Genomic DNA, 19,880 nt, shown 5'->3' on the forward strand with positions numbered 1-19,880 from the left:
AATCCAGGCTGTTAACTCTGCCTCTCTCTCTCTCTCTCTCTCTCTCTCTCTCCCATACAAATTGTGCCAGACCTGCTAAATATCTCGAGCATTTTCTGTTTCTCTTTCAGGCAACAGATACTGGAGACTAAACTCAAATCCTTTTGGATCAATCCTTTATGAACTGAGCCTTCGGGTTGTTTTTTAAAAACACTGCTTAATCCCTTTAGAAGTACGGTAATATTTTCCTCAGAAATAATGAATAAGACCCAGATGTTGGCTTAAGTGTCAGAAAAAAATGCTCTTTTCTTCATGCATATATCAAATCTTTGTTTACAGAGATTATTGTCTGCCTTGGCATATCTGAGATTACCTCTGGAACTGACAGCAGCTCCTGAGAAAAGGAATATTGCAGCTTTAAGCAGTAATCTGGGCACACACAATATTGCCAGCACTGATGCTGGCTTTCCATCTCCAGTCTTTTCACTGCTAATGTTATACTTCCCCAGAAACATTCTTTCCTGCTTTATTGCCAATTGCCAAAAATTCTTTCTATGCCTTTCTTCGCCTTGAGACAGAGAAGTGTTTTACGGTGAATAACAGAATGACAGAAACAGATGGCGTTCATATTGCACAGTAGCCACACGTGGTAAAATGCTCTTTGTTCTGATCAGAAAAGTGCCAAAGAAATCAAACAGAAAGAATTAAAGGATAAATGTTAAAATACTCCACATGACGCTGTAACACAAATCTTCTAATGATATTGAGAGTGACTCAGCTCAAGGTACATGCCGAAATGATCATTGCCAACCGTATGTAATTTCAAAAGGCCGACTTGTCAGGTATTTGGACTTGCACATCAGAAATGGCTGCACCATTTCTGTCATTTCAACATGATCCATTATGTCGCTGATGGTCAGAAAAGAAACAGTTCTTCCTGGTTGATGGTGTTAAAAGCTTTCACTTTAATTTTTGGTCAATAAAAGTCATAATTAACACTGTCAGAATCTGAAACTTCATCTGCTTCTGCCTGTAAAATTCTGCTTTGAATCCTGGCCTTTGCTGTCAAATCTGGCCTACATTACAAGGCTTTTTGTCAATTTTCCCCTGGGACACTAGACGGAAAACAGCAGGACAAAGCAAGGAAAGCAGGCAGTTACTGTGCTGCTGTAATGAACATTGACTGTTGTTGTAAACATCAGTGCAATAACAACAACTTGGCCTCATATAGCACCTTAAAGGCAGTAAAATGCTCTAAGGTGTTATGCTGTGGCTATGTCGCAGGAGGTGATATTTTGCAGATGATGTAGTAAAATGAGGCTCTCACTGCAAATTCTGATAGACCCAAAAGATTTCATTGTAGGTTAACATTTTTCTCTCAATGAATATCAGCAAAAAAGAGTAATTGCCCATTCATCTCATGCTCAGCTTATGGAAGCTTACTACTTGCTAATTAATTGCAATGCCTTCCTACTAGACAACAATACTGGATTCTGTCTTTAAAAATTAATTTGTTAGCTCTGGATTACTTTGTATTGCCCTCGGGATATGGCAAGATATTATATAGTTGCCAGTTCACTCTTTCAGTTCCGTACACACCAAACACCTATTACCTAGCACGGGCTTCCCCTCCCAAATACATGGTGATAGACATATGGTAATCCTCATCACATTAGTCCCCGACAGTACTCCCTGCAACCCAATATCTAGTATTGGTCTTACATCAACAAACATAAACAGAAAAGCCCAGTAATAAAAACTCTCTCTCTTGTATATGCTTCCCAAGCAATCTGGAAACCCAACATCATGTATTATGATATCCACCCAGTTTCCTAAGGAGGGGTTAAGATTGATGCTAATATTGAAGACTTTCTAGACTTCACTGCCTCTCTGCACCTCCGACTTCCTTTCAGATCCTCCTAATAAGCAGCTTTGGGCTACATTTTTACCCACTTTTCTAATTTTGCCTTCATTGGTTCATAGACATGTAGAGAATAAGATTGGGGTAGGCTATTTGGCCCTTCAGGCCTGCACTACGTGATCATGGCTGATCATCCAACTCAGTGCCCTTTTCCCGCTTTCTTCCCTTTGGTCCCATTAGGCCAAAGAACTATATCTAGCTCCTTCTTGCAAACTTTCAAAGTTTTGACCTCAACACCTTTCTGTAGTTGACGTGATAGTTCAATGGTTCAAGCTTCTCTCATTCATTCAATGCCATTTAACGCATTGATTCAATCAAACAACCTGCACACATTCATTCAATGAAACATCGACTGATTACACTCCTGTATTTGGGCATTTTACTACAGTAGATCGTGCTAAATAAAAATATTGTTTTTGAACAGCATTGCATTTTCTTTTACCTTGGCATCGATATTTCTGATAAGACACAGTTTAGTTTGGTCTGAAAAGAACGCTGTATGTACATTTCTGAGAATGAATATTACAATGACACAATTTTCATGCAGTTTTATTCAGTATGTCAATACAGTGAACATCAGATTTAAAGTCCACCCAAACAAATTATGTTAGGAAAGTAATTCTTACTTACTTTCAGATAAATTCCTCTGGACAATGGAATAGTTTGCAGAAAAGCCATCCCTGGCGATTGCAGTATCTGTGTGCAGCGTTAAAGACAGAATTCCAGTACGTGACCGAATATGACCAGGAACATAAGGTCCACAGAAACGTCCTATATGAAGACCAACTGAAAGGGAGAAAGAAAACATTAGATATACCTGTGTTCACATTCTGAATTATACTTGTGACCTTTGATTGCAGCAATTTGACACTCAGTAGCAACTTTCATTTGCACAGTTAACAATCTTTCCTGAATAAGTTCATTGCCGAGAGAAATAAAAAGTAGCTTCCACACAAAAACAAGTCATTCAGCCCAACAGGTCCATAGCAGCATTTATATTCCACAAATGCCTCCTCTCACCCTCTGCATCTAACTCCACCAACACATCCTCCTTTCTCCGTCATGCACTTATAGAGTCATAGAGATGTACAGCACGGAAACAGACCTTTCGGTCCAACCCGTCCATGCTGACCAGATATCTAGCTTCACCTGAAATATTCCTATGTTCCTCCAGTCTGGTGGTGTTTTTGCTGACATGTTAATCCAGAGACCCAGGCAATATTTTGGGGAGCCAGGTTCAAATCCCACCAGGGCAGATGAATTCAATAAAAATCTGGAATTATGTGCTTGATGATGACCATTGCCGATTGTCAGAAAAACCCATCTAGTACAGTCAGTTCTGCTATAACGCAGTACTTCCATTTTCTTGTAATCCCGAGTTATAAGAAAATCGTGTAATAGCAGTACCATTTAAACTAATGAGGCCAGAATTAAGTTATAACCAATACACACTTTGAAAGTTTGCACTTTGGAAACTGTCTCCAATTGGTCAATCATGTTATAGTGAATATGTGTTAACAAATGCATGTTATAGCAGAACGACCTGTACACTAATGCCCTTTAGGGAAGGAAACTGCCATCCTTAACTGGTCTGGCCAACATGTGATTTCAGACCTCACACTGCCCTCTGGGCAACTAGGGATGGGTAATAAATATTGGCCGAGCCAACAACGTCCTCATCCTGTGAATGAATTTTAAAAAACACTACTTCTCCTTATGGTAGTTTGTGCTATACTCAACACACTCTCTGGGGGTAAAGTAATTTCTCCTAAGTACCTGACTGCATATCTTCATTATTATCTTCATGACCTTTTATTCTGTTCTCCAGCACATACACATTTTCTCTGTGTATACCCTAGCGAATTATTTTACAACCATAAATAACTCTACCAAAATCATCTTTCAGTCTTCTTGAGGAGAAAAACATTTAGTTGAATCTTTCTTAATTGTTTCTTAATGCAGAACAATATTCTTCTATGGTACTGTGTTTTCATCATCATCCAAGATGAATAGTTGATGTGTGCAAAGTAATTTTAAATGGGCGGGGTTGGGTGGATATAAATGTCAGAGGCAATATTTTTAAACCGGGAAAAAAATGAGTGAAAGCACAGACCCATTAACGCAGCAGCACAGATGAAAAGAGTAAGTGGGATACGGGAAGAAATATTTGCTTGTTGTTTAAAATATTCAAGTTTATTGGTGGAAAGATAGACCAAGAAAAGGAAGGGGTTGCGTAGTTTTGAAGTTTTGCAAAATAATGTTTGACAAAGGACAATGATGCATTGTAGAACTGAAATCTGCTCCAGGCTTCTCATATTTTGGTGCTTTTAATAGAAGCTTCCCTGAAGTTGTGATGGCAGTGTGGGAGAAGTCAACACCATTTTCTCTTCACACTGTGACTGTGTAGTGCATCAATGGCACTGCTGGGTGTGAATTTAAGTTCATGTTCATTCAGTCAGCAACGTTCCCGGTCGTTAGTGTGGACTGACTCAGTTGAGGTAAGAGACATCCTCACAAGAGGAAGAAACAAAATCTGGGGCTCCTTTAATACACACATAAGGAGGCAGTTCAGAGTGATGCTGACAGAAGACTGAGAGCAGATCACCTCCACCAGCCCAACCTCCTGGGGCAGGAAATACTTCACAAACTGGAGGAACAGGACGGCGAGGGAAACAACAATGGTGGAAGGAAGAAAATAATTAACAACATAAGGGGGGGAAGTAAATCACCAAATACCTTATAAATAACCATTTATTTCCAGAACTCCTCCCAAAAGTACAAAGACATCAACAATATGGCAGGAAATAGAAATGAGAAAACTTAAAAGCATTACACTTATAAGGCTGGCACATAACCCCTGGTGCAATGTTTTTCTAGATAATGTTTTTTCATAATTTGATTTTCCATTTATGGATACAAAAATGACTAAATGACTCTTGTTTAGTCTGCTGTGGAGAAAGTAACTAAAAGGCTTATGGCCTTTGAGATGATTGTTCCTGACCTGCAGGATTATTAAGTGTAATGCTCACTGGAAAGGACAGCATCAGTACACAGAGTGCGTTAATTCTTAAGACCCAAGAGAAGCTATGTCACATCAGACTGCCTGCTGAAGACTGCCAAGAAAAGCTCTAAAGAACAAAGCTGCCTTGGAGATTCAAGGCTGTAGAAAAAACAAACACCGATAGTTCTGGTCACGTACTGTTCTGCTTGGAAAGCATTGCCTGAAAGTTTATTAAAATATCTCGCAGTCTCTTTGAATTCTAATCCTCCTAGTTTTTTTTAAACGCAAAAAGATTTAGATTAAAGATTGTTGGGTAACACATGATTTCAGGGTAAGTCACTGTAATTTCTTGTTTGGGTAAATCCGGTATGGTTTTTTTTGCGCTTACTTCCTTAAGGCATGTTGAATTACTGAGGAAATGCTCAACAGTGATGGGGAATGCTAATGTGCGAGATTGTGCACACTTTGTGCCTTAAATCAGCTGGGTGCATTTGACGCAATATTAAATGCCACAGCAGAAACAGTGAAGCACAGAAATTGCTGTTTGCAAAACCAGCACACGAACACATTACATGTTTCATGAGACATTCCTTTGTCCAGGATTTTAATAGTCATTAACCTTATTGATTTTCAAAGGCTCCACAAGCTCAACTATCAAATCAGCATGATGTCTAACAAGGGTGATGGTGTGGTATCAACCATCACCATCTCGCAAAGTCAACATTTGCCCCTTAATACTTAACTAGCTTCCACAGTTATCAACGCAGTTGGTCAACTTGATTATTTCAATGATATTTTCTTTGAATACTGAGCAGTTTCTCTTTTCTGTGTGAACAACTAAAACAGGGCACACAACACCATGAGGGATACACCATGTTTGTAATGAATGCTATCTTGTTTTCAGTGGAAGAGCCAAAATTACATTAAGACTAATGTGACATTAAGATTCCAAACAGAGCGATCCCCCAGCCTGTGAATAGCAGTACTCCTGTAAACAACACCAGGAAATCACTGTTAGGAGAACTGCTAGGCTAACCAGTAACCAGCTACTGCTGGCATCATTATACATTTGAGGTTACTACAGCAGTCTGTGGAGAAATCCTATACCATTACTAGCAGAATATAAGTCACAACTATTTGGTTTTATTACTCTCTTGGGCTCCATCTGAAAAGATTTCTTCAGGCAATACATAGCATTGATTGTCTGCAACTTTTATTGAAAGACTGCGCGCTGAGCTCAAGATTATTACCATAATCATCAAATTTGTTTCCATATTAAAATAACCCAGCTTATCTTGCTTTTCTGAGGTTCTGCTGATTTTGATGATTCTTATTATCAACTTATTCGCATCACTTAGCAACTTGATCCTATATATTTCTTTTTAATTTCTCCTCAATCATTATGCGCTCATAACAAATAACGATTTGGAGATGCCGGTGTTGGATTGGGATGTACAAAGTTAAATATCACACAACATCAGGTTAAAGTCCAACAGATTTATTTGGAAGCACTAGTTTTTGGAGCACTGCTCCTTCATTAGATGGTTGTGGAGTATAAGATCATAAGACACAAAATTTATAGTAAACATTTACAGCGTGATGTAACTGAAATTATATATTGAAAAAGACCTGGATTGTTTGTTAAGTCTCTCACCTTTAGAATGACCATGTTGGTTTCCGTTCTTTCATATGTAACTCACAGAACTTTTGGGAAGTTACATTCTCAAGTGATACTGTCACACAATTGACGACATGTCAGCCCAGATAATGCATTAAGGTGTGAGGTACTCTGTGTGAGACTGTCTGTGCCACAATGGTCAGACTGATTCTAATCTAAAATACAGATTTGCAGAATCTTACATGAATTCATTAAGTAAAATGTAATTCAGCAAGTACAAATTCACCCCACAAACATATATATGTGTGTGTGTGTGTGTAGGTTGGCAGGAGTGACTGTAAGACAGTGTGTGCATGTGCATGAGTGTGAGTGTAAAGGGGTATAATTCTGTGAGAGGTGCGTGTACACATATGAGTGTGGGTGTGTATGTGTGAGCGTATGAGACAGAGCTTGTGTATCAGACAGGGTCTGCATGAGTGTATGGGTCTGTAGGAGTGTGTGTGTGTGTGTGTGTGCCAGAGTGTGTGTGTATAGGAGTGTCTGTGTCTGTGCATCTGTGTGTGTGTTTTTGTGACTGTGTCTGTGTGTGTGTGTGTGTGTGTGTGTGTGTGTGTGTGTATAGTGCAATGGGGTCACCTGTTGTGTGACATGAACCCAAGGTCCCAGTTGAGGTCATCCCCATTGGTACCAAACTTGGCTATAAAGCATGCAATTATACTCAAATATTGTAACCCAGCCCTGCTCCAGCATTGTAAGGGAAGCTGCAAGTGCTTAATCCTGTGGTGACTGCTAATGAAATCTGTTCATTGCTGCTCTCTATACGAAAGGGACCAATCATTTTTTCACATAACCTGGTGTTGTGTGATTTTTAGCTTTGTACACCCCAGTCCAACACCGGCGTCTCCAAATCATGACTACCATCAACATCACTAACTGCTGGCTTAAAATGGAGAGGATCTCCAAGAAGATCTCACATATCGACACAGATATCAAGTTTCTACAGAAATGCAAGCTTCAATATGTAATTTCAGTTATGTCACACTGTAAAAATTTGCTATGAGTTCTGTGTCTTACAATCTTATTCTCTACAATCACCTGATGAAGGAGCAGTGCTCCGAAAGCTAGTGCTTCCAAATAAACCTGTTGGACTATAACCTGGCGATGTGTGATTTTTAACTTTGTACTCCCCAGTCCAACACCGGCAGCTCCAAATCAAGAGTCCTTATGGCTTTTAAAAAGTGCCTTTCACATAAATAAAATATCCCACCTATTTAACTGAGTGGTGGAAAGAAACAGAAGACAGGAATAGGTACAGAACCAACGTGGGAAAGTCTTAAGAAGTGACTGAGAGATGAGTGAAATATTGAGGTTCTGGTTTGGTGGCTGCCCCTTTTGTAATTCCAGTTAATAAGCAGCACGTATTTAATTGCTCACTAAAGGTACAAGGAGAAAGTGAGGACTGCAGATTGCTGGAGATCAGAGCTGAAAAATGTGTTGCTGGAAAAGCGCAGCAGGTCAGGCAGCATCCAAGAAGCAGGAGAATCGATGTTTCGGGCATAAGCCCTTCTTCAGGAATCACAGAAAAACTACCATCCAGGTTCAATGGGAAGGCAAATGGACTGTTGGCCTTTATTTCAAAGGGAATGAAGTATAAAGCACAGGGAGGTTTTAACTAAAATTATTTAAGGTGCTAGTCAGACCACAGCTGAAGCAGTTTTGGGCTCCTTCATTCCTGAAGAAGGGCTTATGCCCGAAACGTCGATTCTCCTGCTCCTTGGATGCTGCCTGACCTGCTGCACTTTTCCATTAAAGGTACAATCCTTTCTTGACATGATGGGTGGAATTTCTCGGGTGGGATTGGGAGGCCTAATGGAGCCACAGAGGAATGGAGCACCATTGTCTAACCAATGCCCTCTGATTTAGTCAGGGATGGAGAAGATTGAGATGGTTTCCTGCCAAGATGCCAACTGGGATCCTTAGATGGCCAACTAAGGGTCTGAGCCCATTGCGGCAGCTATCCCAGCAGGAATGAGGAACACCATGTCACCCAATAAAGTGAACAGAAGTTGGCTACTCATCAAGAATGTTCCGTCATTCAATGAGACTATGGCTGATCGGATTATCAACTCCACCTTCCTGCTTTATCCCTTAACTCTTATTTCCCTTATGGCTTAAGCGTGCCTCCGCCTTAAATATACTTAATGAACCAGCCTCAATAGCCCTCAGCAGTAAAAAAAATCCACAGATTCACCACCTAAAGAAGACTAAAGAAATTCTGAGAAAACTGAGAGCATACATTCCCCCTTGTCTCTGTCTTAAATGTGTGACTCCTCAATCTGAGGTTATGCCCTCTGGGTCGAGGCTCTCCCAACAAGGGTAAACAACCTCTCTGCGTCGACCCTGTCAAGATCGCTAAGAATCTTGTATATTTCGATCAGGTCACCTCTCATTTTACTACATTTCAATGAGTACAGGCTCATCCTACTCAACCTCCCCTTATAAAGCAGTTCCTCATTACCGAGGAACAGCCTCATGAACCTTCTCTGGACTACCTCAAATATCTGGATACCTTCCCCTTAGATAAGGAGTCCAAAACTGTGCAAGGTATTTCAGCTGTGGTCTGACTAGTACCTTAAATAATTTTAGTAAAACCTCTCTATGCTTTATATTTCATTATCAGCGAGTCGTGAGTTCATGGAATGCCCTGCCAGTAGCAGTGGTGGACTCTCCCTCTTTATGGGCATTTAAACGGGCATTGGATAGGCATATGGAGGATAGTGGGCTAGTGTAGGTTAGGTGGGCTTGGATCGGCGCAACATCGAGGGCCGAATGGCCTGTACTGCGCTGTATTTTTCTATGTTCTATGTTCTATTCCCTTTGAAATAAAGACCAACATTCCATTTTCCTTCCAATTTAACCTGGATGGTAGTTTTTCTGTGATTCATGAATGAGTACTTCAAATCTCTCTAGTCTGTAGCTTCCTATAGTCTATCTCTATTTAAATACTATTCAGCTCCTCTATTCTTCCTGCCAAAGTACATAACCTCACATTTTCTCACAAAATAGCCCAACTGCCCTCTCAGTTAAACTGTCCATATTCCACTGCAGACTCTTTGTGTTATGCCTTTCCTACTGTTTGTATGTCATCTGCAAACTGGATCATAGTACATTCATATTCTTCATTTGAGTAATTCATTTATACTGTAAATAATTCTGGTCCAGGCACTGATCCAAAGATGACAGATACCCTGTAGGCTCAGAGGGGTTCTCCATCCTAATTGGGCACCCTGTGGCTCAGGGAGGGTCTCTGTTATGGTAAGGGCTGCCCCCTTGAAAAGACTCTCTCCTGACCTCAACACAACACCAAGTGCCTGCCTCCATGCTCAGTGAAAAACCAAAAGAACTGGGGATACTGTAAATCAGAAACAAAAATAAAAATTGCGGGAAAAGCTCAGCAAGTCTGCCAGCAGCTGGGAAGAGTTAATGTTTCGGGTCCGGTGAGCCTTCCTCAGAATCACTAACTCTGATTTCTCTTTCCAGGTGCCTGCCTGTTCCCGGCAAGCTCCCACACACCATGCTGCGATTACCTCCGTTGTTGTTAGTCCAGATTGACTGCAGCAACTGCTACGCCCAGCAATGCTGCTGGGCCCGAGAAACTACTAGTCCACCGTCTGGCTGGCACCTCTTGGAGATGGTGCCTTTACCTTTTAGGAGACTGAAGCCCAGTGGCCCTGAAGTTGCAATTGCAATTCTATAGAGGGCTCCCAGAAATGGTTAGCTCCTCTCAAAGCCTCACCATCACCTGACTTTCCAGGTGGTAAATAGAAACCAGTGCCATGTCCAATAAGTTCAGCACATTATTGATCCGTTTACCTTTAGAGTCCATTGTAACAAACTACTGAGAAAGTCTAACACCCAAGTGCATACATGGACTCACTTGCTCAGTTTGTAGTTGACTGACAGTTCATGTATTAATAGCTGGTTATAGATAATTCCAGGAGGTACAGTTTTCAGGGATATTAAATGAGTCTGATTTCGAATAAATGGGCTGTGATGCTTGTTATGGTAATCTGTGAAGTTTACATGCTAATAGTAGTTACCTAGGCAGGGTATCAGACAAAGCCTGGGACCTATGGAACCAAACATAGCCTGAATCACTGCCTTCAGGGGAGCTGGGTAGAAAAAAGGAGGTGGGCAAATGTTCACCCTCGGCTACAGTGGCCTCACTGCAGATTATGCTTCTTGTCTTATGCTCCTCCTACTGCCAGTGCATAATGCAGGTCTGTTTTTAATTCCTATATGTGTTGAATAATATGCCCTATATTATCAAGTTAAGAGTTTGTAATTAGGAGTGACAGCCCTAGCCCACTGTCAGACAGTGCATGGTGTCAATCCAAGACACCACTGTAGCTCTCAGCTCATGTGTCTCAGGCACTCCTCAGGGGTTCCTCGGGGGGTTCTATAAACCAGTCCCAAGAACAATAAATCAGGAATCCACTATAAAAGATGTGGGCTTGAAAGTATTACCGAGGAAGCTATCCCCTGTAATAAGTGTCAACACAATTAGACCTACGTAACGATGTAAACCCCAGAGAGTGTTCTGTACCAGCAGTGGCCCATAAAAGATGCATCTATGTTTTTATTATCCAGGAAGCTGCATTCTGGAAAAGGAGAATAGAGAAAGAAGAAGCAACAAGAGGATTTATTCCAATTCCCTTTACACTGGCATGACGGACAGCTGCATAAATCCACTCTTTAATTGTCAATATGAACTCACTGATCCTGCAACCATTGTGATCGAAGATGGCACTAGGAACATAGCAGCCTGGATCTTCCAACTACCAACTTATCCTGTTACCCCTGTGGTTGCAAATTCTAAGGAAAAGGTTGCTACAATGGGAACCTAGAGTCAAGTGTAGGGCATCCAACTGCTCCAGCTTATTCCATCGCTCTATTCAATTGTGCTCAAACAGCACCCCATGTGCATTTACCTGTAGGTTCTGTAACTCTGAGTTCATTTGCCTCTGAAGCTGTGATGGAGGTGCCTGTCCCAAGGGTCCAGAGAAAATTTGTAAAAACAAGATGTTTTCAAATGAACAAAGAAGAAAGATGACGTTTTATTGTTTATCAGGTGAAAGGAAGGGTTTCTGCTCAGATGTATTTGATATTCCAGTTGGTGCTACAACATGTTTGGGGCCATTGGAGATTGATATTTGCCTTCCATACATAAAGAATCTGATGGCCTGAAAGATCATCTCATGGAAACATAGAAAATAGCAATAGGAGCAGGCTATTCAGTCCTTTGGGCCTGCTCTGCTGCTCAATATGATCATCAGGACTTGGAGATGCTAGTGTTCGACTGGGGTGTGCAAAGTTAAAAATCACACAATACCAGGTTACAGTTAACAGCTTTGTTTGGAAGCACGAGCTTTTGGAGTGCTGCCCCTTCATCAGGTAGTTCTGACCTGATGAAGGACCACCTGGAAGGAGCGGTGCTCCCAAAACTAGTGCTTCCAAATAAACCTGTTGGACTATAACCTGGTGTTGTGTGATTTTTAACAATATGATCATGAATGATTATTGAACAGTACCTTGTTCCAACTTTTGCCCCATACACTTTGATCCCTTTCGCCCCAAGAACTATAGTAAGTCGATCTCCTTCCTGAAAAATTCAATGTTTTGCCCTCAAAGGCTTTCTGTGGCAGAGAATTCTGTGGGCTCACCACTCTCTGGGTGAACAAATTTCTCCTTATCTCAGTCTTAAATGACCTAGCCCCTATCTTTATGTAGTGACCCCTGGTTCTGCACTCCTGTGGGGAATTCCTGGGATATTCCAAGAACAACACCAGATATCACTCCTTTACCCCCACACTGTTTTTATTCACTCATGAGATGTGGGCATCTCGGGCAAGGGCAACATTTATTGCCCATCCTTGACTGCTCAAATGGCAGTTAAGAGTCAACCACTTGGCTGCAGGCCTAGAATCACGTGTAAGCCAGACTGGGTAATGATGAGAGTTTTCCTTCCCTAAAGGACATTAGTGAACCAGATGGGATTTTCTGATTCACTTTATTCCAAATTCTTTATCGACTTTAATTTCCACTACCTGCATTGGTGGGATTTGATCCCTGATCCCCAGAGGGTTAGCTGAATTTCTGGATTAATAGTCTAGTAAATAATAGAACTAGGCCATTGCCTTCCCCATAAGGGATTTCATGAAGGAAATTGCGCAGTTCTAAGTTCTGCTCCAAATTCCTGATTTCCTAGCTCTTACCTCTTTCCTAGCTCTTATTGAACCCACCCCAAGAACTTCAATTCCATTGGTATCTGCCATCTAAAATTTAATTTGTCTTTAGAGGCTAACTGTGGATCAGAAAATGTTTACTTCTGGGCTATATTTCATACAGGAAACATTTCTAAGGCAGTACAATACAAACTATCATGTGGTTCTACTGTTAACTGTTAATATAATGGAAGTCAGTTGGCATTCAGAATATTTTGCTTGGTATTTCATATTCTACAATTACCTGTTCAAGCAGAAGACAAATCTAATCCCTGGCAATTTGAGAGATGAAGAATTCATTGCTTATTTGCCCATATTTTTAAATAAGGCAACGTGCAAATGCCAATTGTAACATATGTTTTCGATGAGGCATTTTCCTCTTGATTTGAGTCTGATGTGAATTTTCATCCAGAAATTACTGCTAATAGTTATTTTTATAATAGCTCTTTTGCAATTACTTTTTTCACATGGCTCCCATCTTACCCAATCTGAAACAGATTTCCTACAAAGACTTCTTTTTGAACCTTGTCAAACTTTTGGGTTTTTTGACCATGGTTCTCATGCTGCAGGGAAAACAAAAACTATGTTCTCATGAAAACACACAGTCTGGAACATGGGTGGAAAGAGCAATAATACCAGGAATGTTTCTGAGTGAGGAAAGGGCATCAGCCTTTCAGGTATTGGTAACAGGGCAATGTCTTGTGAAGGAGAAGATTATCGGTCTAATTAGGCTTTGATTCTATATATAACATCCTTCTGGGTTCATACAAGGAAGATTTATGATGATGATTCCAGAGCCAAGAAATAATAGCTGTCAGGAAAAACAAGCACTTTTCAGGATGTGAGGTGACCTCATCAAGCTCTTTAAGATGAAGAGGGCCTTTATAAGGCCAGCTTAATAAAAAGTTCATACGTGTGGATGAATTTGAAGTTAACTTTTCAGAAATTCAGGAGAAATCCCTTTAGCAACACAAGTAACTGGCACAGACACTGATCTGGGTAAGTTGATCATTGGGCACACGACCAAACACTTGGTCAAAGGGTTTGGTTTTAAAAATTGAGTTAAAGGAGCAACAGTGAGCTTGAGAGGGAAAGACTGGAGTCCAGAGTTTAGCAACCAGGCAGCTGAAGGTACAAATACATTTGGAAATGCTCAAGAGGCCTAAACAAGAGCATCACAGATGCCTCAAAGGTTGTAGGGCCGGAGGAACTTACAGAGACAGGAAAGGATGTAGCCAGAGGGATTTGACACCAAGAGTCAGGAAGAGACGCTTGACTGGGAATCAGTGTTGGTCAGTCAGCACAGCGCAGAACAGAATTGGATCTGAGAGAGCCAATAAAATGTGGAGCTGGAAAAACACAGCAGGTCAGACAGCATTGGAGGAGCAGGAAAGTCGATGTTTTGGGTCAGGATGATGTTCCTGCTCCCTTGATGCTGTCTGACCTGCAGCCCCACAACCCTTTGAGATATGTGTTTTTCCAGCTCCATGTTTTATCAACTTGGACTTCCAGCATCTGCAGTCCTTACTATCTCAGAATCTGAGAGCGTGTTTGGAATGTGTTATTTGCTGCCACGTGGAGTGATTGGGGAAAACAGTATGGGTACAGTTAAGGGGAAGCTACATTCATGATGGAGAGGAGAATAGGTGGGTGTGCTGATAAAGTGAGATGAAGGAGGCACATATGGAACTGGAATAGACTAGTTGGGCTTGTTTCTATATTCTAAGTTTGATGTATGTATTCAAAAAAAAATGATTGATGCAAGATGGGGTCAAGTCTTTCTCCACAATTGGGAATGATAAATGTGAAGCTTGGATCTCAAGTTGCCTCCCTACTCTGGAGCTGTGTATGGCTTTTCCTGGCCATGTGGGAAGTTACTCACATTTGGAAACCATTTGGGTCTCTGCCAGCTCTGTACGAAAAACCGAGTATTCCCTTCCCAGTACCCACCATCTGGTTGGAAAATTGACCCTGAACCATTGAGATGCAATGCTCGCCCCTTCTTTGCCCTGAGTATGGAGGGGATTTCCTGATCTCACTGCTGATGAGACTGGAGCTGGCAGTAGCATTGAATTAAGTAGCATGATGGTGTATCTGAACCCATCTTCACCACAGTCCTTTAATTGGACAAAGAACAACTACTTAAGGCTCCTTTCATAGCGCCACTCACATATAACAGGTCAAACTGTACAGGGTTGCCTGTTGTCACCTTGTTTGCGTGTGCCTGGAGGCTGGGGTGTAAATGGATATCAGAAAATGGGGGGGATACATATACAGCGCGATACTACCTGCCCTTACTGCTGCCCCTCCTGTCACAGGACTTCCCTGTGGCCATGGGCTGCTCCCATCCTGGGGCTCCAGTACCTGTCCTTTCCAGCAGCAACCACTGTCTCCCCAGTGGCGCTGCTGAGCAAAAAAAACTGGCATCCTCTAATTGGTAGGTGAGACTTCTACCCGTGGTGTCTTGATTCGAGGAATAAGCCCACTGTGGCCTCACGTCAACAAAATTTCACCCATCGTCTTCTTTTCCTTCCTATTTTGCCTTCTCCTGCATCCATGAAGAAACAACCCCCTCAGTAAATGTAATGAGACCTTTCATCATTTTCTCATGTTCCATTTCTTCGATTTGCCTCTCCTGCCTGATCTCTTTATATCCTTTCCCTTCTCTCCACTTTTCTCCCAGTACCATCTCACCCTTGCCTGGGTCCAATTATCCCCACTTGACCCAAATGTTAGATTTGGTCTTAGCTCCTGTGAGAAATGCCAATATCTATTGAACAGAGAGACTTTAAAATTTAATTTGTGAATGAAAAGCTTCATTGAACAACTCGTGCTTGATGTATAAATACTTAAATCATTAAAGGTGCCAGTATATGTAGAGACAGCTTTTAATGAAGCACAGTATTCTATGCTTCATTAATAGGGGCATAGATTACAAGAGAAGGAAGGTTATGTTGAAGTTATATGGGCCACAGGTTAGTCGCCTTCTGGAGTACTGCATACAGTTCTGAGTGCCATTCTTTAGAAACAATATGGATGCATTGCAGAGAGTGCAGAAGAGGCTTACAGGATTGATTTCAAAAACATCAGCTCTGATAACAGTGTGGAGAAGTAAGGGTGATTGTTTTTACCTCAGACAGGAGAAGGTTAATGGCTGATTGTTTCGACAGAGTACGTAGGGAGAAACTGTTCCTGCTTGAAAAAGGATCAAGAACCAGGCGGCAGAGATTTAAAGTGATTTGCAAAAAAAAAAGCAAGTGCAATGTGAGAAGCAACCTTTTCACCCAGTGACGGATTCGAGTTTGGAATGCACTGTCTGGAAATGAGGTTGAGGCAGGGTGAATTGAGGCATTCAAGATAACATTGGATGATTATTCAAATAAAAACGGTGTGCAGGGTTACAGGAAGAAGGCAGAGGATTGGCTGTAAGTCAAATTCTTAGAGAGCCTAAACAAACAGAATGGGCCAAATGGCCTGCTTCTGCACCATGCCAATTCTGTGATTCTGTAAGCCCCCGCAGTACTTTTTAGTCCAGTATGTTGCAGGCAAGGAGAAACAGAAATAAAAAACATGGGAAAGATTTCAGAGATGAGGGAAACAGAGAGCACTTTCTGTGATTATACATCCACTTGTGGCAATGAAGTCCTATATCTGTTCAATTTTGCCTATCAAGGTGGTTTTAAGTCATGTTGTTTTTGAAGCCAATTTTCATGAACTTGTGTCAATTTTTAGTAATCCATTCATATCCTGCAGAAGCTTAAACTGAGAATAGACAACCTTCACAGCTTTTAGTTCTGTATTAATTTTCTTCCATTCCTTCTAACTGGGGATGGAGAACATGCCGTTTCCTATCAAGTTCAACAGAAGATGTAAATAGGATTGTAAGATTTTTGTTACAAATGAAAGAAAAATAAGTACACACCAACCTAACGCAATTATACAGAAAGAGGATGAAGATTAATATCTAGTCTGATTAATGACATCCTCAGCATTCAAGAACAAAATTGTGATTTTTATTCACAAGGAGGATGAGCCCAAGCAATCTAATTCTTGTTAGTGGTTCGAACATTAGCTCTTTGCATCATTACAGCAGTAGCTACATTGCAATCAGGATGCAACTCCATCATTACATTTGGATCGAACAGGCTGCGGCTTCATCAAGATTGTAGATTGGGTATGGATTGGGAACACTACCTGTATTTCTGCATGGTTTTCACTCTAATGCTACACATTAACTCAGAAGAAAAGTCCTGAAGCTTTCGGGTTTGAAGTGAAGTTGGATGTTTGTCCAAGCTTTCCAGTTCAGCTTCGTGACCTGCACAAGTACAACTGGGAGTCCCATTGTGCCTCTCTCTCTCTCTCTCTCTCTCTCTCAGAAGAAAAGCAAAATTTAAGACCCATCCATTATCATAATTGATAGTTGAAACCATCTGGAAGTGGTGAGGGACTGGGCAGCAAGGTGCCCCTCAGAAGTTGGAAGATCTTCGGCTTGCCCCTCTGATTCCAGAGCCCACTTACCTCCCTTAAATCGGAGAGGCTATCCATCTGCAAGCTCAGGGCTCAACCCCACGTTAGAAATCGAGACTTTAATCAGTTTCCCACCACAGGCAGGCCACCAAAGATCCTCAGATAGCATCTTCCAAACCCCCAACCGCTTCCATCTAGAAGGACAAGGGCAGCAGAAACGTGGGAACACTATCACACTCAAGTTCCTCCCCAGGCCATTCACCATCCTAACTTGGAAATATATCACTGTTCCTTCACTGTCACTGGGTCAAAACCCTGGAATTCCCCCCTGAAAAGCAGTATGGGTCTACTTCCAGCACATGGAGAATATGTGATTCAAGAATATGTCTCAGGACCTTCTCCAGGGCAAGTAGGGATGCGACACCCATGTTTCACGAGTGAATGAAGAAAAGAGCAGTACCCAAAACAGAGCAGAACAGACTACTATTTTCTACCTCTGTAAGGTAAATACAACGCAAATTGTCCAACCTTGAAATACCTGAAACAATTACAATATTTCCATTAAGGAAAATGGGGATAATTTTAATTTTCAGGAATAATGGAAGGCAAACAACCTGGGAGGGGAGGTGCTACTTAGACACTCTGCTGATGCGCCTTCCCCAATTATGTGATTCTGTTTAGTATATATATATATATATCCACACATGTTTGACACTCAGTTAACGAAGTAACAATGAGATTCTGAGGAAGAAAAATAAAAGAATTCACTGCAGTTTTTGCAATGCAATATTAAAATTATACTCGTGGAATTTTCAAGTGAACCTGTCCCAGCCAAATGCTAGAAAAACTAAGTTCCAAAGAAGAACATGAACAAGAAAGCAGAAAAAGGAGGAGTGATCTATTTTATCTCCTCAATCAGCTCTCATATCACAAGAAAAAAACAGTAATTATTAATGACTGGAAAGTGTAATTACAATGAAGAAATGATTGCTGATGAGCTACAGAATGTAGCCTCTGGTTCTTTATATGTCTGTAATAATAAAGGCTTCTCTACTGTACATTTGGCTAATCTTCAAGTCTGTTGAAAAACCAGCACCATTTAACCTTGAAAGATTTGCATGGTACTTAACCTTGTTAGAACTTTTGAAGTCTCTTCATTCCAGTTACATGAATAGATTTTTAATGATTTTCTCTACTATTGCTGTGGAATACTCTGCGTTTACTATGCTTAAAGACAACATTCAAGGGGGAAACATGGTTAATATTACTTTCTGAAATTCTGTTTTTTTTTTATTTAACAGCCTGAGTAAAGTCCTTCAGCAGGACGTGAGGGGAATAATTCAAGCTCAGAGGATTTGTGGAACTAGGCAACTTGAACCTAAAATTTCCTTCTTGGGTTCCTATTGTTGTAACATCACTGTACAATCAGTGTAAATATATTTGCACTTTTATTTGGAGTTCCTATCAATCCATTGTAATTACACATATAAAGCTGGAGAAACTGAAACATTGCCTGGAGGCCATCTGAAGCAAACAGATGTTTGGCATTATAACCAGTGTTGTCAAATAATATCAATAGGGTTCTTCTGATACAAATAGTTTCCCTACTTCTGAGCCAGGTGATCCAGGTTCAAATCCCATCTGCCCCAGAAGGTTTGTATGAACATTTCTGAACAGGTTCTTTAGAAAATATCTCTTAAGGTATCTAAGGTAGTAAATCCATCCTGAAATGAAGAATCAACAAAACAGTTGAGAATCTGTGAACTTAGCCTTTAGTTACCTTCCTACTAGCTCCCTACAGCTAGTCTCAATTCTGAGGGCTTGATTTTAACCATATTTGAGATTGGATGAGTGAAAGGTACTAACTGTCCTTTTATCAGGCCTGGAATATATTAACTCCTGGGCTTCATTTGAAAGCTGTTGTCCAAACTCCTGCCTGATGAAAACAACAAGGCAGTATGGTTGTAGAAGCAAATCGAGAAGCGAAGGGTCACCCACCATTGCCAACTTGCAAGCAAGTCACAGGAGAGAGGACTGGTGGAGGGGCTAACTAGATGGAATGGTATGGAGAGTGGGGCAAGGGAAACTACAGACTTCCTGGTGGCACTTTGGGGAACACTCCAGCTCCTCCGCAGAAAGCTTTCCATTACCCAAGAAGGGTTATCCTCCTTCCTGCTGGGCGCTGACACACTAGGGAAAGTCGTGACTGTTTGTCCCACAATGAACTCTACTAATGTACTCCCTGGGTCCCACTGGCATCGCAACAACCCATATAGCACTGCTGCACAAGGTATTTGCTTGAATCTGGGGAATGTGCATCCACTGTCACAATCAGCAGTGTTTACTTTTATTCCTGCCAAACTTGGGGGTGGGTTTAAATTGCTTGCCTGTTTTACAAGTTAAATTCTGCAGTGTAGCTAAATGTCAAAGAAGGGCATGACATTGTCCCATTGTTCTTGTTAAGTATGAGTCCTTCAAACCAAGATTACTTAAAGCAAATGAATTGGCCTATTTTTTGTCCCAATGTTCTGTTCACTGCATTATCCCTAACAAGCTGAATTTAACACTGATAAGCCCAAGTGCAAATCCTGTCAAGATTTCCTCATAAAC

General features: G+C 41.1%; 1 protein-coding gene across 2 annotated transcripts in view; it reads right to left on the reverse strand.

Annotated features, from left to right (window-relative positions):
• nrp1a (neuropilin 1a) overlaps window positions 1-19,880 on the reverse strand; it is a 187,016-nt gene that overhangs the window by 82,511 nt on the left and 84,625 nt on the right. For both annotated transcript variants that reach the window (XM_072576110.1, XM_072576111.1), the window contains one exon: window positions 2,531-2,686. In XM_072576110.1, the coding sequence (XP_072432211.1) occupies window positions 2,531-2,686 (156 nt within the window). The remainder of the gene's footprint in view (window positions 1-2,530; window positions 2,687-19,880) is intronic.

Source organism: Chiloscyllium punctatum, chromosome 8 (assembly GCF_047496795.1).
Source record: "Chiloscyllium punctatum isolate Juve2018m chromosome 8, sChiPun1.3, whole genome shotgun sequence".
In the NCBI taxonomy this organism is placed as follows: Eukaryota; Metazoa; Chordata; class Chondrichthyes; order Orectolobiformes; family Hemiscylliidae; genus Chiloscyllium; species Chiloscyllium punctatum.